Source organism: Larus michahellis, chromosome 9 (genome assembly GCF_964199755.1).
Source record: "Larus michahellis chromosome 9, bLarMic1.1, whole genome shotgun sequence".
Lineage (NCBI taxonomy): Eukaryota > Metazoa > Chordata > Aves > Charadriiformes > Laridae > Larus > Larus michahellis.
In genome coordinates, this window is record NC_133904.1 from 10052188 (window position 1) to 10076808 (window position 24621).

General features: G+C 44.4%; 1 protein-coding gene across 3 annotated transcripts in view; it reads left to right on the top strand.

Annotated features, from left to right (window-relative positions):
* Positions 1 to 24621, top strand: part of CEMIP (cell migration inducing hyaluronidase 1) — a 115472-nt gene that overhangs the window by 84714 nt on the left and 6137 nt on the right. For all 3 annotated transcript variants that reach the window (XM_074599870.1, XM_074599872.1, XM_074599871.1), the window contains exons 14-27: positions 4732 to 4937; positions 8242 to 8311; positions 9183 to 9311; positions 10023 to 10108; positions 12910 to 13041; positions 15028 to 15063; positions 15155 to 15310; positions 16862 to 17042; positions 18754 to 18969; positions 19889 to 20100; positions 20572 to 20757; positions 21465 to 21669; positions 22500 to 22586; positions 22884 to 23041. In XM_074599870.1, the coding sequence (XP_074455971.1) occupies positions 4732 to 4937; positions 8242 to 8311; positions 9183 to 9311; positions 10023 to 10108; positions 12910 to 13041; positions 15028 to 15063; positions 15155 to 15310; positions 16862 to 17042; positions 18754 to 18969; positions 19889 to 20100; positions 20572 to 20757; positions 21465 to 21669; positions 22500 to 22586; positions 22884 to 23041 (2060 nt within the window). The remainder of the gene's footprint in view (positions 1 to 4731; positions 4938 to 8241; positions 8312 to 9182; positions 9312 to 10022; positions 10109 to 12909; positions 13042 to 15027; positions 15064 to 15154; positions 15311 to 16861; positions 17043 to 18753; positions 18970 to 19888; positions 20101 to 20571; positions 20758 to 21464; positions 21670 to 22499; positions 22587 to 22883; positions 23042 to 24621) is intronic.

A 24621-nucleotide genomic window follows, 5' to 3' on the forward strand; every position in this document is an offset into this window, starting at 1 on the left:
TCCAAAATGAAAAAAAAGTGTATCAGAGCCCTGAAGAGAAGCCTTTGTACAGTCAAGAGCCCTGCTACCACATATAACAGAGCTTTAAGAGAAAACGTATCATTGGCAGTTTTAACCTGGATGGTCACTGTGCATTAGGAGTTCATACCACTGTTTTAAAATTGCCGTACGATCTCATAGTAGGAGCCTGTAAGAATCTCTCTTCCTTGAACTTATTTGGGCAATAGCATTTGCTTTCAACACCTAGCTAAGACATGATTTTTGCCCTTTTCTTGCTGATGAATGCTTCCTCCCTTACTGACTCTAGCACAGGGAGGGCTTCGTCTTACAGTCTTCCTTTTGGCAAGGACTGCAGGCTACAACCTCTAAAAGTGGCAACATTGGAAGGGAAAGTCGCAGGCATAATTGAAATGCACAGAAGTTGAAGGGAGGGCATTGAAATTGCAGCCCCAGAAGCAGAGCAGCTTTTATCTGCTATTTATGAATCTGAGGTTTTGGTTTTGACCTCTGTCCTTCGAAGTTTATAGCACAATCCTAAAAACCTACCAAGTGAACACGGCTTCTGAAGAAAGAAGACACCCTACTATATGAATTATACAAGGCATTCAGGGTCATATGGCATCTTCCCAATTCGAAGTCTCCAGTACGGGGGCTCAGGGTACGATTAATGTGCAGAGTGGAAGGGCAGCGTCGCGGCATTCATTTGTCACACCAGCATGGGCTGTTACCAGTGGCACCATAAACACGTTCTGCAGCTGCACAGAGGTTGCACCGCTGCGGATGAGCTGCAGACCAGCTAAAGCCCTGCTTCTGGAGCTAACGTAATTCCCTACTGATTAATGCTTGCCAAACCAAATATCCAGAGCCTGGCATTTTTCTTACCGGTCAGATGGATGGGTTCATATAGAGCATTTGGAAATAGTTCTGTCTCTTGTGCTTTCTCCAAGTGACAACTGTGCCGTAGGGGATCCATGTCATAGGGATCCATGTGCTCAGGCTTTTCCAGCTGAGATGGCACGATGAAATTTAGACAGGCTGATGTAGTTGATGAAAGCAGCTTGATTCTCTTGCTGTTACTCAACAGCCACAAATCCCTAAATGACCGTGCTTTGCCTCTGTGACAAGGCACCCAAGAGAAATCTTAGGATTTACAATCTGAAATGTTAGTCAAGAATTTAATCCCTGTTGATTATAGTTTATCAAAATGTGTGAATACTAAACTCTATTCCTACTACTTTACCCGTTTTTTATTTTAACTGTGTAATTATTGCTGACAGCTGAAAAGAAAGCCCCAGTGACACAAAGCAATCTGACCAAGTTTGTTCAGTTGCATCACAGAAGATGCGCTCCAAAGGTTGCATCACTTAAATGTTGTTTCGCTGCTCTGTGATAGACATCTGCCGTCAGCAGCTCCATGCCTTGGTTCATCAGGTGATCCCACCACAATCTCCTCATCTGCTTTCTGACTCTGTTTTCCTTCCTTTCCTCTTCCGTCTATCCCAGATGCATTCACAGACACCCACATGGGTCTCTGAGGATTACAATAGTTGTTCTATACATTTCCTAGTTGCCTATTATCTTTTTACTTGGGCAACGCTGCCTGTTTCTACATGCATGGGCACCATTTGCGCAAACAGCAATGAGCTCCGTCTTTCCCCAGGTAACATTCATTCCCTCTGAGATCAGGTAGATCCAAAGCATGCTTGACTGAGGGAAAATTTGCCTTGATGATGTGCACAAACCACACTTTGGAAACAGCCATACAAAAAATCTAGCTGGGCTATTAAACCTCAGCATAGCACAGCACTTAATGATGTCCTTAACATTAATCCATTGATTTTAGAGGGGCTTCTTGCATGACGATGGTTGAGCACCTGTGCAAATGCTTCAACAAATGGGAGAGGGATGTCAGTTATTTTTAATTGTCATTAAAGCAGGCTGGTAATTTACATACAGGCTTCCCTGCTTGCTTTGCTATCACTTTTCTCATGTCACTTCAGAGATACTCATACTGAAAACACTAGGAGATAAGAGTATCCAGTTATTCCTGATGACAGAAATGTTTTTCTGTGGGCCTGTACAGTGTGCTAAAAGTCACTATCTCAACATTACCTCACTCCCATTGATGGGCTATTCTGCACTTGTCTGCAAATTCATATTCACTGGAAGGCACAGAGGGTCCTTCTGGAAACAAATCTGTAGAAATTCTTTTCTCACCATAATTATTGTTTGAAAACGCAATAATTACCCAATGTTTTCTTTAATATATTGGCCATAAAAACCACCTAGTTACGCCACTGCAATCCCAGGGATGAAACTTTGCTCTGATTCCCCCTCTCTCCACTGGGTCCCAGGGTGCAAGCTAAAATGGAAACAGCCATTGGGGAGGGAAATTAAGTGGAGGTCAATGAACAGTCTGGCAGAATTCAGGGGAGAGCTGTGCTTCATGGAATAAGAGGTTGGTATCTAACTGCTTCAGTGGTATCTGCTCTTAGCAATCCAGCTCTAATACACAGCAGTTATTTTACCATGAAGGGCATTATCTGGCCATAAATTACTCATGGTTAAAGTAAGATTACGGACTATTAGGAATATTTTAATCAGATCAAAAATTGAATCCATTGGAAAAATGATTTTGGAACAAGCATCTCATTTGCTATCCAAACATTTCAGTACTGGGCTTATGCATGAAAACACACACAGGAAACTAAGTCAGAGCTGACCGAGAGATGAGATATGGGGAAAGTAATTAATCAAATGGAGGGCGACAAATACATTAGGGACCAGGTCCCTGGCTGATAACTCCGTGCTGTTCTGTGGGCTTTCAGGCATGAGTTAGGAGCACAACGGGCATTTGCTGACCCTGAGCCCCTCTGCCAGGGCGCTCTCCTCTCTCTGCTTCGCTCCCCTCTCGCCGTACCGGGAGGTGCGTTCCCCTGGGATGTTCCTCCCTGTGCACAGAGGTGGGCTTTGCCCCCGCTATAGTCTGGTCGCTACAGGTTTTCATGTACCAGTCTTGGTGCAGTGCTGTGCTGGCTGGGAAGACAAATGGTCATAGAAAGTGGCTAATACTTCTCGAAGGAAACCTTCTCCATCATCTAAATGTCACAGCACCATTACTTACGTGTCTTTCCGATATTACTGTGTGTAATAGATTTCAGTGGCATTTTCCGTGCAGTTCTCACATCTCTGTGCTTAAGACTTTCTCTACATGTTGGAAAACTTCTTCTGAAGATAAGTCACTCTTCTGAAATGTTCTCCTATCCTGCAAACCTTTACAATTACAAGGCTGGGACAGCTCGTGCTTACAAGGAGTACATACATAGTTTTACACCTAAATAAAGAAGCCTCAACCTTGCAAAAGCTTTCATCTAATTAGATGGAGGAAGTTAGCAGTAAATTTCAGTGAGGTAGTTTAATGGAATGCACCACTTTGCAGGTCATTTTAGCTGTGTTTAATTTACTGTGATGACTCGTGTTCAGAGATTTGCGTATTTACACTGGAACATGGATAATACATAATAGATGTGTGTGCAGATGTAAGCTTGTAATAGATTTGGCAAGCAAAGTGTTCTTTCTTATGTGAAAACATATTTGTAATCATTTCAACACTAGTCCTGGAATTTTTTTTGAAATTGGTGCTCCTTGCCTTGAGGATGAGGCATGAAGATGACAGAGTCGTCTCAGGCCTGTTTAAAAAAGTAATTCAGGTGCTTGAGTACCCAGGTCTCTCAATGGCACCATAAAGAATAGGTCTTCTATCCACTTTATTGTCTTTTGCCCCTTGGCAATTGCTATTTCATCAGAAGCATTAGTAAGAACACATTGGTGTCAGGCTAAGCTTTGCCAGGAAGGTTTCCTAAGTCCACGGTGGTTGATGGGTGATGGCTGATGGGAAGAGCAAGGAGAGCGCCCAGGAGAGCCAGCACTTCACCTGGCCAATGGAGACCTGAAATTAATTTTCCACATCCCAGGCATATCCAGTAACAACTGATTTGCTGGACACGGTGTGTTTGAGGGCTGTTGTTTCCCAGCCAGTCCTAGCCTTAGGCTTCGAATTCACATATCTGCTCCTGAAATTGTTTTCTCAGATCTTTCAGTGGGGTGATGGGTATTGTTCTGTCCAACACAACAGTGTCCCGATGTTAACAACATTCAAACCAAAACCAGAACAGCCCTGATTAACACCAGCTGATTTGTCTCAGGGTCAAGTAAAGCTTCTGTCAACAACTTGGAAAAAAGGATCAGGTCAAACCTAAAACAAGCCAGCCTGTCTGGAAAACAACTTGCCGCCTCTCTGATAGCCTGAAAAAATATTTTTTCAGCTCAGCTGCATTTTTCAGATGCATTTTATGTAGCTGCTCATGTAACTCCACGTGAAGATGAATGAGCCCAGATGTGATTTGAACATCTAACATCCTCCATTCATCCCCCACCCCATGTTTTTTCCAGCCTCATGCTAAGCCAGCCTCTGATTTCACAGGCAGACAAAAGAACAGAACGAGCATTTCCTAGGTGATGACAAATTCTAATTAAATTTAAGTGTTGGAGTTATTGCTTAGACTGTAAGCTCTTAAGAACAGAGAGTGATCTTGCTTTGGTTTTTGCTTATACACCCCGAGTTCAAAAGGGTATTGAGGTTCCTATGTGCCATTGCTGTAAAGTTTCTGTCTTATTTTGCAGTGGCTGAAGCATGAAACCTGAACACTGACCTTTGTTTTCTACATGCAGGTGAAGGACGTCGTGGGTTATGATGCCCTGGGCCATTGCTTCTTCACGGAGGATGGGCCAGAAGAGCGCAACACATTTGATCACTGCCTTGGACTGCTTGTTAAGCCTAGCACTCTGCTCCCCTCCGACCGAGACAGCAGGATGTGCAAGCTGATCACGGAGGGCGCTTACCCAGGGTACATCCCTAAACCCAGGCAGGACTGTAGGTGAGCGGGAGCCTTCCTTTTCTTCTCTCTTTTCTCTGCAGGATTTAGCCATATAAGATAGCATTACGTGTGTATGGTTGTGTAGTCCTCTGTAGAGGTCTGGGCTGCATGCCCCAAAGGTTGGGAGAGCAGTCTCCTCAGGATCTTTATACTTGTGCTATTCCGATGCCTGCACACCTAGAGTGTGATTTTCATTTTTAGCATAAAGTCAGTTGAGATGGTTGCTACCTCAGGCGCTGAAAATCTCTCTTTCAAAGTACATAGTGATGCCTTGTGCCTTATGGAATCTTGATCCCAATGGCTCAGCAAAAAGTTGCTGAGTTCAGAATGGGCTGGGTTCTGACATTCGTGCTCTTGTCAAATGGTAGCTAATTTTGAAAATATTCCCATTAATTTAGAAGTCATTATTAGCAAAGAACGGATACTGTTTAATGATGTGGCATTGCCGTTATGCACTCATTTGGTACAGTCTGCCCAAATTGTGGAGTGAAACCAAAATGGTATAATAAATGCAGTTTAGCACAGAATTGGAACTTGACAAAAAAAGATCAAAGACTCTATACACCCATTGGATCCCTAATAGTTTGTCTATACATGAGCTCATGAAAATGTTTCCAGGAGAACTTCTCCAACCTTCTATTTGCCACAAACACTGTATTAAATTTGAAAAATACTGAATGCCTTTCATCTCCCTTTTTGAAGATCCTTTCCTCTAAGTGTCCTTGCAGATTTGCCAACGGAGGTTTAGATGAGGATTACAGAAGCATTTGCAATAAGGGATTTTACAAGTTCTTTTTGCATTTCTGTTGCTTTGTAGAAAGAATTCAGGTGAAGTATAGAAGAAACGCAACCAGTTTGGCCATGCAGTTAAGCATTAGGTTTTTTTTTTAGAAGAATTCATGGTTTCTTCATTAGCAGTAATTTTTAAGCACAGGTTAGAGAAATGCCAGTCACAAATACTGTAGTTGTAGTTGATTCTGTCATAAGGCAGGGCATGGACTCATTGAGCTCCTGAAGGCCATTCTTGCCCTTCTTTCCATGATTTTCCAGCTGGTTTTCTGCCCCAAAATCAAAGTGCATAACCTAGGAATATGATTTCATTGACAATTACTCGCTGTTGAGGGAACCTACTTATTTTGATGAGTATCAGGCAGCTAATTAACTTTCTTTTTCTTCCCCCATCCCCCAAACTCTTCTTGAGAGAGTACTGAACTCTTGAAGTCAAACCTGTGTGCTTAGCAGCTAGGCGAGCAGATGCCCAGCTGTAGTCCAGGGAGCGCAGCAAGTGGTTTGGAGCAGATCTGTGGAACCACATTTTTTTTTAGAGTGTTTTCCATTAAAAGCTGGAAGTCAAGCCTGCCTTTAAGAGCTTAAAATTGGTGGTGGATCATCTTGAGGACAAGACCCCTGTGCAAGAGAATGGGAGGTCTTCCACGGTGAAGATTTGTCTTGAGACCGTGGAGCATTGGTGCTGTGTTGAAGCTGCCAGGAGACAGGAACACTTCTGCCCATGGCCCTTATTTTTCTCCAGGATTTTATTTGGCTGTATTTGGAGGGAAGACAGAAATATACAGTAAAAAAACACTAAATTTCTGACCCACAAAAAATCAATGAGGAAATCTCTGGAGCCAGACTTCCATCCTGTAAATGAGACAGTTAGAAGCCGATTGATGCCTAACAGCTAAAAATCTTCAGGGGTTTTCTTTTATTTGGAAATACTCTCAATCTGCTGAGACTGTATCAGTATCACCCATTCTGTCCTCGGAACAAACTGGGGTTTTGTCCAAAGAAACGTATTTTTAGCTTTTCAGTTTGGCAAGGGAAAGAGATGAATTCATGCAATGCTCTTTTTAACATCTGTGTTTGTTTATAAATTACACTTAATGTCTCCATTCATAAAATAAGAGTTAATCAGCCATTGTCCTCATTTTCCACTGATAGTCCATTTAATAGTCAGAGGGACATATTTTGTGTCATTTTGAAGATTGTTATATGAAAAACGGCTAGGAATGATAGGTGGAGGTCTAATGAACAGGTCCTACGGTACTTTCATCTGTGACGTCTTCCTTTAGAAAAGAATTCAAGGTTCGATGAGAAAAATAATTTATTTTTCACTGGGCTCATCCTGCCTGCAAGTGCATGAGTATGCTAACGCTACCCGTGGGGCAGGGACCAGGGCCCCCAGCGCGGGGACGAGGGACAAGCACCATCTGCGCTCCATTGGCTTGGAAGAGGCAGGCAGGCAGCCGCTGCCAGAAATTAAGACAATAGGATTGAGCCAAATGACACAGTGAGCTGCCCAAGCCCCGTGGCTCTGAGGAGCAGGATTGGGCCGACAGACAGGTCACTGTGGAAATACAATGTCCTCGCCCTTGCCTGCGCAGCAGGAGGTAGTCGATAAATAAATAATTTCCAGTTGTTTCCTTCTAGGCCCATGCCCCATGCCCAAAATAGAAAAATTTTGGTATGTTTTCATGATAAAGTCGCACAAATGGAACTTCATCTTAGGCCAGCAAGATCAGTTGGCCTAAAGCCCCCGTGAAGTCCTTTGTAGCAAGGTTAAAATAGACGTAAGGGTTCTGTAGTTTTGTCTTCTGCAGGAGGGTGGATCTCACCCAGCAAATTTAGGGATCCGGTCTGCTGGTTGTAAGTGCTGGATGTTTTCCTCCCAAAGTTCACGTGCCTGTTGGTTAATGAATGCTGTATGTCACGGCACGGACAGTGATGGATTGGTCTTTCCTCCTTGATGGGAATCTTTCAGTTAAGATTCTTTTATGTGCATTAGACAAATGGAGTCCTTTTGTCCCAAAAGAAATGCGTAGGAGGGTGGGAGCAAATAAAGTTAATGAATCACAGCAGCTCTTGGAAAAGGCAGGTACCGGGGTACACTTGGAAAGCCCTTAAGAGGCAATTCGTCGGGTCCCTTGATTAAACGAGTCTCTAATGAACCTGAGGGCTTATTTGGGGGCAAAGTTCTTTTCTGTGACTTGTGCAACAACATATTTACCTTATCATAAAACATGATTGACATCTGACAGCTTCATAGCAGGCTTGGAATTGCAGTCAAAATTCCTCATTTAATACTCAGGGTTTTAAAAGATAAGGCCATGCTCTCTGTCAAACCACAGAGGACACATGTGGTATGAGAAGAGAAAGAAAAAAATAACCCGTTCCCTTCGCCCCCTAGGCAGGACCCCTTATCTGAGGAGTTATCGGTGGGAGTTACTGGGGGGAGTTGATCGGTGACTCTGGTGTGTGCTCCAAGTGTCATTTTCATGTTATTCTTTGTTTTCCTGACCTGCAGCGCCGTATCCACCTTCTGGATAGCCAACCCCCACAACAACCTTATAAACTGTGCAGCTGCGGGATCTGAAGTGAGTGCAGAAGTTTCTTATTTGGTAACAACTCAGACCGGTTACAGCCCTGCAAGGCTGAGGCTCTTGCTGGAATAAAACCTGCTTCTGTTACTCAGGCATTTTTTGAAACTGCTAGATCGAGACGTATATTAATATGGCTAGTGCCGCCAATAAAATATAATGCTTTTCCTCTTGCTCCACACTCTTGTCACTTGCTGTTTCTAGAGCTGGATGGCTTTAACAAAAATTCCCAGCCTTTGCACAGTGCGCAGCCTGAATAAATTAAATAAATGTGGCTGTGGAGTCCCAGTAAAGTCTTTGGCAATGATTCTGTTGATTGCAGTACAGTAATGGTGCTCTGAAATTTCAATCAGCGCTGATGCTAATTCCACAGGAATTCTTGGTCACATCAGGAGCCTTTATTTTCCTACTAGGACAAATAAACAAGAAAAGCAAGCTTTAAACAAAGAGATGTGGTCTTTCCGAAGCTTCCAAATCTGAGTACCTAGATTCGGGCTCCTGGATACATTTTTAGGCAACTAAATAAAAATGATCTGATTTTTTAAGATCCACGCATGCAGTGATAGGAGGACATCAGTGTATGTGTGTGTGTGTGTGACGGAATTCTAAAGTCTCACTTATAGCTTCAATAGAGACGTCAGAGCTTAACTTGAGGCACCCTGAAGATGCTACTTTGGGAGTGTGAATGTGAATGTATGCGTGTGTTAAACTCTCTGCTACGTATAGTTATACAGGTCGAGGCTGCTAGCTGTGATTTGTCCCAAAATCTTCTGCCTTATGCCTTGTGGCTTTACTGATAAATCCTTAGGCTAACGTAGACCAGCAAAGAAGTTGAAGCAAAGGCTCAGATGTCTGTTCTTTTTCTCAGGAAACAGGCTTTTGGTTTGTTCTGCACCACGTGCCGACAGGGCCCTCGGCGGGCATGTATTCCCCCGGCTACTCCGAGCACATGCCGATGGGGAAATTCTCCAACAACCGCGCGCATTCCAACTACCGGGTGAGTCTGCACGCAACGGGAACGCTGCCCTCAGAAAAAAAAAACAAAACACCGCCTTCTCGCTCCAGCTCTTTGGGTCTGCAAGCTATTAATGCCTGTGCTTTCTGTTTCACTAAAAGTTGCTGCGAGCTTGTTTGCGTCTGCGGATGAAGCAGCTTTGCGTGCTGGCGTGGGAGCTCCGCACCCGCTTCTCTTGGCTCTTGGGCATTCCGAGAGGCTCTTCCCTCTGCTCAGGCTGCTTCTCTGCTGCTGTGCTCCTAAAATAGTGCCTCCAGGAGCATCTATTGGCAGCTTGTCTAATTATAGACCTCGACTGCCAATGTTAGCAATTAACTGAACAGCTTCTAGAGGGATAAATACGGGCCGCTGTGTCTAATCGCCTTCTCTTTACTTATTTACCCTTAGTGTGCTGTGCGGTGGGGCTGTGCGTTACTGTCACCGGGTGCTTAAGGCTGCAGCGGGGTGTTTCTGTGTATGGGGATACATGCAGTTACAAGAGAGGTGCAGTTTCCGGAAATTTGCGGCGATTTTGGGGGGTACATGCAAGTCTGGATAGCCCTGTCAGCCCCATTTCGCATGCTACTAGAAGAAGCAGTTGTTAGGATCGTGCGACTGACTTGGGCTTAGCAGACTTGGAGGCAGAGCCCGGAGATGGAAAGACCTGTAGATTATATAAATATACTGTAATATTGCATTTCTCTTTTCTTTTAGGCTGGAATGATCATTGATAATGGCGTCAAAACCACTCCGGCCTCAGCCAAGGACAAAAGACCTATCCTGACGCTGATTTCTGGGAGGTAAATTGTTTTGCACAGTTTGGTTTGGAAAAGACTTCTCTATAGCACTGACTGAAAGTGATGCAATTGTCTCCAAGGAAGCTGACAGGAATCATTGCAATCCCTTCGGGGTGGCTTTTATTGAAGAAAGGTCTTCACTTAGATTTACAGCTTTCTAATTTCATCTTCTCCATTCCCTTTCCTAAGGGACCCCCAGCACCCGCACCCTTCTGGTTCTGTCCTTGCGCTTTAGCTCTGAGCGGAGCTGGCGTGGATGTTACAGCTGCTCTAGGGTGTTCCACTGACTTTTTATTTTTTGTACATAAGCAAGAAAATTAGATGCTTTCCGGTCAGCAGCCCCACTGGGGAGAACTTGCTGCAAGGGTTTCCCATTAGAGAAATGAGAAATTAAAGTAGTTCCTGGGAATGCTGTTGATTCTTTCATTTAGGGCCTACTTGAACAGGGAGAGCTTATGTGATGGAGCTCACACTTTGATTTCAAATTTCTGTCCAGTTCCAAATCTGACACTGCAATAATAATTACAATTAAATACGCAGAGCGACCCTTCCTCCCTGCTGCCGTGCACAGCCCCTGTGTGGCATAATGGGGTCATTTAGAAATACTGGAAAGCCCTCTAGACAGCGCCTCGTATCGGCAGACCTACCGTGGTCCCGTGGCTTCTGAGAATCCCCACTCTTTCCCCAAAGCTGGCCCCAGCGAGGAGGCTGGTGGAAGCAGAGGGCTTCTTGGGGGCAAAGTGTAATAGCGTAAGGGCTGCACGTGCACCCTTTTATCTCATTAGAGGTTGAGTCTGGCTGTTAACTTAGTTACCAACCCCAGGGAGAGAAAAAGACTTAAATATTCCCAAGTTTCATAGTTTTCTTTCCTGACAGACCAATTGCCTCCCGTTGCGCCCAACCTGCATTCGCCCACGACTGGGTTTCTTGACAGAAGAGACCATGTAGGGAAGAGGAACTTGCTGAAAACCTCCGCTCAGCAGGGGAGAATGACAGCGTTTTCCTTTTGTGCTTTCCACCTCTGGGGTGCGGGTTACCCCGATTGCTGTAGTCACGTACTGGGCCAGCATTGCAGGGGTGGGACCGGTCCTCTGCCGCAGGGGAACCCAGCCAGCAGCTCAGCCACCGCTTGCCCTGTGATCCACATCCCCCCAGTGCCCTGCCTAGCAGCTGATGCTAAAAGGTGTTCAAAAGTGAATATTATTTACATTAATTGAAATTATAAATTCAACGATAAAAGTAACTGATAAAAAAATAACTTATTAAGAGCAGTGCTTGCTCTGCAAGTACCTCCAAATTCTCTTGGGAGCCTGATGCTGCCGTATAGCAGCATATGGAAAACCATATAGCCGAACACGTGCCTTGGGAAAGTGCCTGCTGCCACAGGCGCAGTAAGTGATTACAGAAGGCAATTTGTCCTTTGCCATACAAGGGCAGGAATGACCCCTGGAAGCCAAGCAATTCATAATGCAGTCATGTTTATGCTCGGGGATTACCCACCAGCACAGGCTGCAGCTCAGATTATTTATACCGTTTCCCACTTTTCATGTGTCAGGACTGAATAAATGATTATAGCTGGAGTGGCTGGGGCAAACTTTGAGGTAGACTGGGCATATACAGAGTTGGAGAGATTATTCTGCATTCTGTTACAGCGTTAAATATCTGGGCCAAATTCCGCACTCTGTAGTGTTTCTCCAGTTACACACGGATGGGAATGAAACTGGAATCTGTCTTCAAATATCTGTATTTAACAATGTCTGGGGAATTCACAAGGGCCGATACTAAATCTCTTTCTGAAAGCAAATGCACAGTGATGAAGCTGCCAGAGCAATATTCATTTACAGGAACCCTATCAGCCTGATGCTCGGTTTTAGATTGATATGATGGCTTATTAAGCAAAGCAAAGCGCTATTGAATATCTGTTAGCGATTTGACAGCTTGGCCTCGCTACTCATTGTTGAGGCATGAATTTTAATCTCTGGACCATCCGTCGCTGGCACTGAGATGGATACTCATCTGTCAGGTTCCCTAAGCTGCGTAGTGTGATGGAAGATGCTCCTTCAGCAGCCAAAGGGAGAGCTGTGCCTCAGGACCGGGTAGATGGCAGCCGAGCTCAGCATCACCCTGGCGAGCCAGATCCTTGCTCACATCCCGTGGCCCGAGCGGTGTCTGAGAGGCAGCAGCTGAGGGCACACATTGCTGCAGCTCCCACTTGTGTCTGCTTTTTCCCTGCATCAGGTCAATATTTCCTCATACTTGAGAACTTCAGAGTTAATAAATTTTGTACGTGTGTCCTGGGTAATGCAGAGTGGGAATAGTAAAGGACATACTCTCAGCTCCTCTCCAAGATGTTTTCATTCCTTTTCACAGCAAGGAAAATTTGGCAGTGGTACTTGTTACCACAGTATAGCCAAGTATAGGAGATAAGAATGCTCAAAAGGGAAAACAAAAAGGATATTTATCTAAATAACAGGAATATGCAAAAGGATAACAGTAAGGGATTAAAAAATATCTCAGACTTTTGGGAGCAATAATAAACTTTCCATGCTTTCAGCAGTGTATCAGCAATACAATAATGGAAAGGTGAAAGGAAACTTGGAGCAGGTCTTTACAACTGCCTCGCCTGGACCGTCCTTCCCTTGGCAGTTGGGTCTGGCCGTGGCTGCTCGACTAGACACGCTACTTGGATGGACTGTTGTCCCAAAGCTGTTCCCGAGTTAGCAGAAACCAGATGTTTAGCAGGGCCGTGCACCGAGCAAGGCTACCTTCCCTCGCCAACCTTTCTTCTCTCGTTCTGGTTACAGATACAGCCCACACAAAGACGCCGATCCTTTGAAGCCCAGGGAACCTGCAATAATTGAGCGCTTTATTGCCTACAAGAATCAGGATCACGGGGCCTGGCTGCGGGGTGGAGATGTGTGGCTGGACAACTGCCAGTGAGTTTTGCCTTATTTCAACTCTAGGAGTTCAGCCTGGTGTTTATGGCGAGCATAGCTGTGGTTCAGACTATTTATATTGCTTTGCACCTTCCGTATGGCCAAGATTGAAATAAAGATGAAACGTTAAGTAAGCACAGGCATTATTTTACACAAACAAAACCTGCTTTGTCTGATCTGAAGATCCCTCCGATTCTTCCTCTGTGTGATGCTAACCAGCATTCAAGAATGGTCACATACACGCACAGAGACATAGAGACATGGATGCAAATAACTAAAAATAAAACTTAATTTTTGTATGAAAAATGAGGTGCTTTGAAAAGAGAGCAGCAAAATCCATCACCTTCCCTGGCCTGGTCACAGATCAGTTTTATGTGGTTCACTGCTATGCTGAATAAGTGAGTACTGACAAAGCAGACATAAAACTATGCATCATACCAGCAAGGGAGAGAGACTGGGCAAGTGCGTGTTGTGTTCTTTGAAGGCTGTTTCCTGCACTGGTCAGAACAGATATTTATTTTGCACTTGGAAACAGATGATCTTCTACAGTTTCTTGTGCTGAGCCAGGCTCTTGATATCAACCTCAATGAAGAAAGAGGAGAAAAAGGAAAAAGCTACTTTACAAGGCATATTGTGATAACTCCAGTAGGAATAGCTGTCACACCGTTCGTTATCTGGTGTCCAAGTCCTGGGCAGAGCTGCCTTACTTTCGAGCCACCCCAACCTCTAAAGCACCCCATGGTATAAGCTGGCTCTGGTGACCGGTCAGGTTGGTGGGAGTGAGACTGTAGCAGAATGGTCAGAAATGTGATATTGAGTAATACGGTTTGTGCTTCTTATGAACTTATGAACCAGAAGTATCTAGAGTTGTCTTCACAGATCACATTCATGTCATTGAGACATTTACATTGCTTATGGAGCAAACGCAGCGTATGGAGGTTGCTAAAAGACCGAGTACTTTATCAGTTTCCAGCAGTGAGCATATGTGAATTCGAGGAAGCAGCCATCAAACTGTAATTGTCTTTATAGCCACAGTAATTTCCTTTTCTATTGCTACAGAAAGACTTATGTATTACATTAACAAAACAAATGTTAATGTGGCATGCAATGTATAAACTTCGGTGTGTGTTCATGGAGCTGGAGCGAGGCAAGGGGAGGCGATGGCGTGTCAAGGGCTGCCACCTACAGACAGAAGCGGGACAAAGCTGGGTCTTACTCCGCTGCGGGCTCCCGGCTCGCGTTTTTGCTGAGATCAGTGACAGACGCGTTAAGAGTGACACCGATGTGAAGACACCATCGAGACTTACTCATGCTATCATATTAATTGTAGTCTTCCTATAAGCAGGAGTCACGGACCGGCGGTTGTGATTTATCTCATCTAAAAGCTTTGGTATTTCAGCAAAACGGAAAGACATTTTAATCTTTTTTTTCTTTCTTTTTTTTTTTTTTTTAATAAGAAAGATCTGATCTCTATCTTCCTGTCAATGAAAGAGAAGCCAAGCTTCTCTGTTTTAATAACAGTTCCTCTTGTAAAGTTATTTCATGGAAGCAGTGTGTGATACATGAACACGGGCAAGCACAGAGGTGTGCATAAGGCAAAGCACTATTAGATAATAAAAGCGAGTTAGACTGAGAGATAAGCATGATCTTTTTACCTAACAGTGAAAAGAGCATGGTCATTAGACACAGGGAAAAAGCTTTATCAGACAAGTAAACTATGCCCAGTAACCACCGGCTTAACCTTAGCTCTGAGCAATCAGGTGAATGTCTGCTGCTTCATATGATCTGCACATACTGCAAGATGTACCAAAGAAGACCTTCCAAAACTTAGACAGGGAACAAGCCTGGAAAAGCCTGACCCTCCCCAGGGGCACTGCTTAGTAGTTAAGCCTTGCTGCCCTCTGCCTCATTGGTTTGGTTACTTTAGTTTGACGTGAAAAAAAACAAACCCAAACCTCTTCTGAAGCATCCCTCTTCTCTTTGCAGGTTTGCTGACAACGGCATTGGCCTGACCTTGGCGAGGTAAGTGTGGGGCGGGCTGTGCAGCAGCCGGGGGCACCGCTGGTGGGGGTGGCTGTGAGCAGCCCCTTCACCTCCAGCCCTTCCTTCCCAGCGGCGGGACCTTCCCTCATGACGACGGCTCAAAGCAAGAAATCAAGAACAGCCTGTTTGTTGGCGAGAGTGGAAACCTGGGCACCGAGACGATGGACAACGAGATCTGGGGACCTGGAGGCCTGGATCACAGAGGAAGGACTCTGCCCATCGGCCCGTAAGTTCAGCTCAGCACATCAAAGCACCCTCTGTTCCCACTCTCAGTGCAAACTCCAGCCCAGTGCGGTTTCTTCAGCGTTGTTCAATTTAATAACCATTACGCAGAAAGGATTTGGTTTCATGTCTGCCGATCCCAAAGTCCTCACTGTGCAGCTGCTGCTGGCAGGTACATACTTGCGGGCTGCCAAGACAGCATCAAACTCCTCTTTCCTTCCCCCTCCCCTTTGCAAACAGAGATGAGAAGACAGCACAAAGACTGTGCGCTCCTTGGGCACTTCTCTATATGTGGCTGGGCAATGTGGCAGTCTCTCTCCAGGTCAGCAGACAGGGAAGCTCATAGAAGCTCTTCCCTGGGCTTGGACTGGCCCAGATGTGGTCACAGATGTCCTCAGAGCTGCTGTCACTATTGCTGCTGGGCTACAGGGATTTGATGCCTTTGTTAAATAGTTTTGAAACGGCCAGTGAACATCGTGTGTGGCCTCTTCCTAGACCTTAGTCCTGCAGATTGGTTTGCAAGTGCAATGATGTTCTGTTGTTATTCCTAAAAACACAGTTATCCTAACGGTAGCTCTACAGTGAACAAACAGCTCAGCTGATTTTTTTTCTGCCCTATTACCCGCCTCAACTTTGCTTATCGGTAGAGATAGAGGAGGCTTATTATTAACTATAGTAATAATGAAAACTCAATCTGAAATTCATTATAGTAATAATGAAAACTACGACACTCTAATATCCTTTACATATGTATATATGAGCATATCTCGTCTTGGGTGTTGTGTGCAGAAGCTCAGAGGGACAGAACAAATGCACAGAAGCAGGCAAGCCTTGTCTATAGGAAGCCATTCATAGGAGGAGGGGATCAAATTTATTTACCATAAGTGAAATTTGAAACATCTTATCTTAGCCTTTTAAGAAGTTTAAGCATCTTGTTCACTTAATCAGTTTGAAAAATGGTGTCGTCTTTACCTTGCAGATGATATCAGAAAAAGCTATTAATAAAGGTTCGTTAGTCTGCCCCTTCACCTCTTTTCAACCCTATAGATTGTAAGACCTCTCCTTGTTTTCAAATCCCTTTTTTATTGCAGTTGAGTTGCACTGTTTCTCTCCAACTTCCTTTGAAAGATGTGGTGGGACTTCTTTTAGCCCTGCCGTTATTCAGCCCAAGGAGTCTGCACGGCTCCGACGAGTTTCAGGTTTCGCTGCTGCAGAACTCATTTCTGATGGCAAACATGGATTTATTCACTTTTAGGTCAATGCTTTGGCATTGCTCTAAGTTCCTTCCCTGGAGGAGCACAGACTAAATAAAGATCTGTTCAGACACAAGAGAACTTGAACTGAACTTGCAAGGATAAGAGGACTTCACAGACCTAAAAAGGAGGGAAATCCCTTCTCTTCCAAAACATGAGCTCAGGAGTCATCTTAAGGGCTGTCAAAAATGAAAGCAGCTGAGAAACAAATGCTGCTGGACTGCACATGTCTAGAATACATTCTCATCCTCATGTTGATGTGTCATGACCAAGTCTCCCTGTCTCCTCCAAATGTGTTTTAGGGATTTTCCCATTCGAGGGATTCAGTTCTACGATGGACCAATCAACGTCCAGAACTGCACCTTCCGCAAATTCGCTGCCCTGGATGGCCGGCACACGAGTGCCCTGGCCTTCCGGCTCAACAACGCCTGGCAGAGCTGCCCCAACAACAACGTCACCGACATTCATTTTGAAGACGTCCCGGTGAGTTATCCTTCTCAGAAAGGCCTTTTCCAGTTGGCTTGGAAATGGGGCTGCGGGCAAAAAGGGTGTAGCAGCCTTTAGGAGGAAACAGGAGATCTTCAGGAGGTTGCCCATTGACTTTGCCAGAAGCTTAACAGAGGGGGTGGCAGCTAAGAAAGAGAAAATTGGATGGGAGAAATAACAAGAAAATCCAATTCTCTGACAGGTTTGCAGCAACCGGAAGCAGGCATCAGTTTCAAAAAAATAGTGACATTCAGGTGGAAATCTGTGTGTCTCAGAAATGGTTGAAATAGGGAGAAGAATCTGCCCCCTTATTTTCAACAACAGTATAATATTAAAGAAACAACAGAGCGAAGTCTGTTGTGGAAGGTCTAACTCACCTAGAAGCGGAAAATACTGATTTTTGGGAAACAGCCAGTGAAACTGAGCCGATGCAGGGTAGTTCTGCAGCCCTGCACACCGGGGTAATTCCATGGACTCCAGTTCTGCAGACATAAACGAGAGCAGAGCCCAGCCAAAAAGGGTCTGCCAAACTTTGAATTACAGTATGAACTCCGGGGTGCTGGTCTGAACCTGTCCCAGGGTCTGTGCTTTTGAGTTATTTTTGTATTTGCTTGCACACATATGTGCTAACTGGTTTGCTGAGGTTCACCTCTAGCAGCTGTTAAATCCAACTGCCAAACACTACAAACAAATAAATAAATAAAGCGGTTGGGACTGAAATGTTTTGGGTTGCTTAACTTTCAAAAAATTAGCAGACTTGCTCGCACGTCAGGAAAAGTGCTGACTAGCAATCCTCGTGCCAAATGGGATGGGAAAGGCAAAATTCCCCTAAAAGTGTTGGTCGGTCACTCTCTCACATTGCACCAGGCGGGCTGGTGGCATGACATTTATTTATGCTGGATAAAAATATCAGTCCGAAGTTGCCTGAGCAGCCATTTCCCAGGGGAGGTCGCTGATTGTTCCCAGCATCAGTGTGACTTTATGTGGCTTTGGAACCTCAAAAACATATTAGCAGACAATGAGTGAAGTGGCTCTAGTGAAATCTCCCCGTCTCCTGAACCTTCCTCCAGAATTTTAAAACAAACCTTTTCACAGCTGGGGCTGAAATTCTGGCTGTTTTAGCCTTTCCCCCACGGTCAGCAGGGAAATCTGTGTCTGCTCTGTCTGACAAATCAAACACACCTTTTAAGTGTGTGACCCAGCTCTGCACTGACTTCAGGCTTAGGGAAGAGGGAGTGTGCAGGCAGAGACAATCCTGATATGGCTGTCCCCAATGGCACTGATGTTCCTGCCAACTAACGAGACCAGCTCAGCTGAAAATTATTTTGGTGATTCCATCTTTGGATGGTCAGTTTCAGAAGCTTATAGTTTTATTACCACATAACTGCTATCTCAGAGGACCCGCCACCCCAGAATCATCTGGAGTCATGGGGCCCCAGAGCTGTTGAACGTCAAGCCTACAATGTCTCAAGCTGAGTGGCCAAATTCTGTGGCCATTTAAAGAACGGTGCTGTTAGTGTGTACACAGATTTCTTCATGCACAAATTGACCCACAAACCCAACACTATTTCTTGTCCAAACTACTTTCCAATGACAAATAAAGAAAGAAAATGGGTCCTTTGAGCCACTCTATTGACCATAGCCACTGTGTACTGTAAGTGATTAATTCCTTTTCGGAGATGTAAATGTCTTTCACTGTTTTGTTTAGATTACCTCAAGGGTCTTCTTTGGAGAACCTGGACCCTGGTTCAATGATCTGGATATGGATGGTGATAAAACATCAGTTTTTCATGATGTAGATGGTTCTGTGTCAGAATATCCAGGCTCATACCTGATAAAAGAAGATAACTGGCTAATCAAGCACCCTGAGTGCATTGACGTGCCTGACTGGAGAGGTTCCATCTGCAGTGGACACTTTGCACAGGTAAAGATGCTTACCTTGCCTTATCATTATCGCTTTATTTTACTTTAAATTTCTTGGTGCTGTAAAGCTCGACCTTTAGAAATGGACTTTCTTCAGGGTGCTCAGGGTTTATTTATCTGCATGTCTGCACAGGTGGTTTTGAACACGAGGATATTGTGGTACATTTTCAGATACTTTGGCCTTGACTGTTAACAGCTCTAACAACTTCTGCCTGAAGTCCCCTAAGAGCTCCATGAGCATTAACAGATTAATATTCATAAATCTATGGGCTGTCGGCTAGTTATTTTTCCTTGATTTATGGAAGGAAGTGTTGCCCACAGTGTTATGGGAAATGTGCTGAGGAGTCAAAATTAGACTTCAGCTGTCATGATCTTTCATCCTGTTGTGTAACCACCAAACCATTCTTCCTACCACACAAGCTCCAAGTGCTGCTGCCTTCAGAGAGTCCTCACTTTCCTCTGATGAGTAGCGCCTGTTTTTGTCTTAGGTGTTGCAACTGTTGTTTTTTTTCCGTGTAGTGCTACTAAAGCCAATTTGTAACCACTGAGCTGGTTTTCCTGCTTCTGAAATCCAGACAGAAGGGTCCTTGTTCTGTAGGAGTCAGATGTCTGAGGTAGATACTGTCCCACTGCGGAGGGTTGCCACAAATGCTGTGAAATACTTCAGCCCTAATGCGGGCCTCTTTGAAGCCTTGACTGGCACATAGTCTTGAACTCAGTGAATGAGGAAATGACCCTTCTTTTTTCTGAAAACAGTTTACTTTGTAAGGGAAGCCTAAGAAATCGAACGTAAGCGTATGGCATACAGGTCACTGCTGAAGTCACGGGCCTCATGCCAGTTCACGTCTATTGAGTAGCTGTGCCTTTAATGTCTTACTGTCATTCATTAAACCCTGGCTGATATTTTTTTTTTTATCTAGATATACATCCAGGCCTACAAGCCAGCCAACCTGAAAATGAAAATAATAAAAAATGACTACCATAATCACCCACTCCATTTGGAAGGGGCTTTGAGCAAGAGCACTCATTACCAGCAGTATCAGCCAGTCATAACTCTGAGGAAAGGCTACACCATCCACTGGGACAAGACAGCCCCCGAAGAGCTGGCCATATGGCTCATCAACTTCAACAAGTGAGTGATCCGACCGAATTCCAACATTCCAGCCCAATAATGTAACAGCATATTTTTAATGGGTGAGGTCATCGCCTTATGAGGTCTTCCAGAATGAACATGCTTGTTCCAGGAAGACCATTGAGTTCACTATCTTTCCATTTGACCTCTCAGATTCCTGTTTCCTCCCCTGGGCAGCCCAGCAAGATAACACGGTTCATTTTTGGAAGCCTAGAGCTAATTCATTCCTGGTGCATGGAAGTCACAGGTGTAGAAGTCAGGAGCAGATCTGACCCACATTGCTTAACTAACCCATGGTTGTTATGTCTAATTTACATTGCATTGATTCATCCCACACCATTAAAATTTTAACCGGCCAGGAAAAAATTAAGTTACGTTTCAGAGTGAATTATTTAGTTTGGCTTCTAGCATGCCCAGGAAAATAACAGTCATGTGTCAACTTATTATAATGTGGGTCTTTGCTATTTTTAGGAACGACTGGATCCAAGTAGGGTTTTGCTATCCTAAAGGGACGACATTTTCCATTCTCTCAGACATCCATAATCGTCTCTTGAAGAAAACGTACAAAACTGGAACCTTCTATAGAACCTCTCAAATGGAGAAACTGGAGCACAGATATCCTAGCAAAGGATACTACTACTGGGATGAGGACACGGGGTAAGGAAGCAGGTCTTGCCGATTTGGACACTGCTTCGAGAAAGCTGCTGGAATCGTGAACCCTTTGGCTAATGCCGTTAGCGGGCATCACAACAAAACCAGAAAGTCATTCTGGGAATGTGACCAGCGTTTAATTTTCCTGGGACTCCCACGGCTGCCAGTCATTCATAGCCTCTGCTGCTCTGCCAATTACTCTGGGAGATGCTTTGCCGAGTGAATACAAATTACAAAAAAAGACAAAAGCAAAGTGCAGACCATGAAACTGAACTGGGGACACACCCAACCCTTTTCGTTTTGAACAACAACCATCTGTAAACACCACGACAGGGAAGCACAGGAACTAAGCGTGTAAAGCCTGTTACCTTCTTTTAAAGAATTAAAATAATGCAAAAGAGAGAGACACCTAAAATACAAACCATGTATTGCTATATAAATGTATCGTTATAAAATAGAGCTCCAAGGGAGTTCAGGTGTCGTCTAATTTCTCTGTCTTAAATTCCCTGACCTGCCCAAACCATTTCTGAGATGTGTGTCCCCTATTATTTGCATGTGGTATGTTGAGCACTCTAAAATCCAGACATCGGCACTGAGGGCTTGCAAAGCACATTATTGCAAAGCGTTGGGAAGGAGTCCACCAAAACTGGGAGTCAGTCATTTTTTGTACAGAATTCTCAAGGATGCTGTTGACTCTTCTCCTCTCCCTGCAGGCTACTGTTTCTGAAACTCAAAGCTCAAAATGAGAAGGAGAAATTTGCTTTCTGCTCTGTCAAAGGCTGCGAACGAATAAGGATCAAAGCTGTGATCCCAAAGACGGCTGGCGTCAGCGACTGTGAAGCCATGGCCTATCCCAAGTACATTGAGACTCCAATAGTAGAGGTGCCAATGCCCAAGAAGCTCTCCAGTGCACAACTGGTAAAGTAGTTGGTTTCTTATCACACAATTATTGCCAGTCTAAATCTGTAGTTCTGGCACATACTGTGCCCACAGACATAGAAGGACTTTGTAGCAGGTGCAGTATATCCTGTGCCTGATTTTCTGAAACGGTTCAGGTATGTGAAACGGTATGAAACAGGTTCTTACACGTATAGAGAGTGCAGGTCCTCGAAGGACAGAGCCACCCAAGACTTCGTTTGAAGTTAGACGCTTAGTCTTCTGGGGCTCTGTTGTGAAGTTCTGTGCTTAAAAAGCACAGGGTGAAAAGTAATGAGGTGGAAGACAGGTCGGCCCAGGGAATGTGTCTCTGGAGAGACAGAAGGTTTCTTGCCTGGCCTCTGGCTCCTCCAGGCTGTAAGAGCAGCAGTGTCAGACAAGGGACTGCACAGCCGAGTGTCTCGTTCAAATAAAGGGTTTTGTACAACACTGTCTCCTATATCCGATTCAGTCTAGTTCTGGGGGAGAGATAGGGATATTTGTCTATTTTGGGGTTTTTTTTTCGCTCGTCACCCTTGGAGCAGCAATGCACAGCAAGGTCTCAGTGAACCGTGTGTCAGCTCTGCAAAGTGAGAGTCGCTTATACGCTGCCATTTGGTGAAACAATTTAAACGCTGACAGGATGAGCAAGAGGTTACTATTGTGCCCAGTCTCATTAGCAACATAATTTGGCAAGTCAGTGCTTATTATGTAGCTTTTTTGTTGATTGAATTTCAAGATTTAAAATGGTTTCTGGAAATGCAGCATTCAGGTAATGGACATCCTCAGTAGAATAACTCTTTTCTTTCATTTTTTTTTTTTTTTGTAAACAGAGTACCAAGGACCACCTACTAGAAGTGAAAATAGAAACTTATAAGAAACAGTACTTCCACCTAAAGGACGACTTTGCATACATTGAGGTGAGCAGGTCTTCTCAGTGAACTGTATGGGATACTTGCTTCATTTTTATGGAACACTTGCTTACAAAGTTATCATAGATAGTTAGATTCAGGTCGCTTTTGCTTTGTATTTTGCAAAAAAAAAAGAAAAATAGCTACAACTTTACCATATTAGCAAAAATGCAGGACATCTTGACCTCAGAGATCTGGAATTTTACCCTTTGATAGAAAGAGGAGTCTTGTCACTGTGCTTCGTACAGGTGGTTGTTTGCAGTTGTGTTACTGTGAGAGATCAAGAATGTTTTTCCTCCCGCACAGGTTGACGGTGTCAGGTTTTTCCTCACTGATGAGGGTATCCAACTGGTTGTGATTGATGGACATCACGGAAAAGTTGTTGATCGAGTAACATTCAAAAACTCAATCCTACAAGGCATCCCAGCACAGATAGAAAATTATGTCAACAACATCAAAGACCAGTAAGTAAATAATCTGATGTTACTAAGGTGCAATGTACAAGAATGCTACACAATACTCATCTTTTTCCCAGTTTTTGTCACCCAACATGGGCCAGACAGACCCGGCTGTGTGCTTTTGTACCCGCCGACTCCCAAAGGTGAGCGGGACGTGCAGGCAGCAGAAGGACGTGAACTCTGTGATTTAGGAACCGATCGAGCCCCAGATAAACCGCAGAGCTTGATTTGATTAATAAACTGCAGATCTGCATTTACGCTGTGGGCTACAGACAAACTGCAGACTTAAATTCACGAATAAACTCTCAGCACTCATCGGTACAGATGTGCCCAATTGACATTTTTCTATCGCCTGCATGCTCTCTCAAATCGCAGAAAATTCCGCTAATGAAATACATTCCTCTCTGCACGCGTTCCCTGCCCAGGCCTAAGGGCTGGTTGCTTTTATTTTTTAAGTATGGGCTGCCAGAAAGCAGAGTTTTGCAAGTGGGTGGTAAGTAGCCAACGTGTGTCCCTGCATCCTGGAGGGCAGCGGGTTCATCTGCTGGAGTGGGATTGGGAACAACACCAGAAACCCTTTAACCAAAGGGGTTGTTCTCGTATTAGTTTCTGGAGTGCTATTGGGAACTGACTATTTCATTGTGATTAAGTCTGTTTTGATTTGAAATCTGGTATGTAACATTTCATACAAATGTGATTGCTTTGTTGATGAATCATTCGAAATAACTGATCGACAGGATATTGTTCCGGCATTTATTCCGGAGGCTTGGGGGAAGTCTCAGCAGGTGCCATGCAGGTTCATACAGATGTGTTTCTACTGTCTTAAATAATTCTGAAGGTTGCAAAAAATACAGCAAGTAGTTACTTCAGAGAAGCATTGTAGTTGCTCACGTTTCTTTCACAAAAAAAATAAGAGAGCTTTTCAGACACGGCCCCATCCTCCTCTGCAAAAAATCCAATCTCAATCCTGGCTAAATCCAGCTCCTGGATTTTTCCTTACTTTAGAGGATTGATTCGTCATTAGACGTTTAGGTTTATTTAAGTCTTTCTGAGCCTCATTGTCTTCTCTGGATTAGTGTTGGAACCCGATTAGGATTAGGATTAAGACTGGAAGTTGACCCAACATGGTCAGCACCTTTCAGGTCTCACTTGGCTGTGCCTTGGCAAGGATTGAACCCCCAAATTATCGTCCTTCATTCACCAAAAGTTTTCCCAGCCCATCCCCTGCAAGCCTTTCTGATCTGATCAGGCAGGGGCTGCAGCTACAGCCACGAGACACCTTTTTTCCATTTGCTGGGTGAAAGAGTTGCTCAGAGTCAGATGTAGACGCTGCGCAGACGGCGGGACGGCAGAGCCACCAGCCTCTTGTGCCCTCTCCCGCCGCGGTGCCGAGAGATGATGCTCAGGGAGGGGAAGGGCCCCACCGGCCTCCCCAGCCTCTCGTGGAGAGACCAAGAGAAGAACTTTTAGATCTATGGATTTGGGGATGCAAGAAGAGGCATTCCTAGCAAGGGCAAGCCTCTTTGTTCATTTAAGCAACTCTCTGCAGGCCAAATTCCTTTTTCTTTTAATAAATCTGCTTTTCT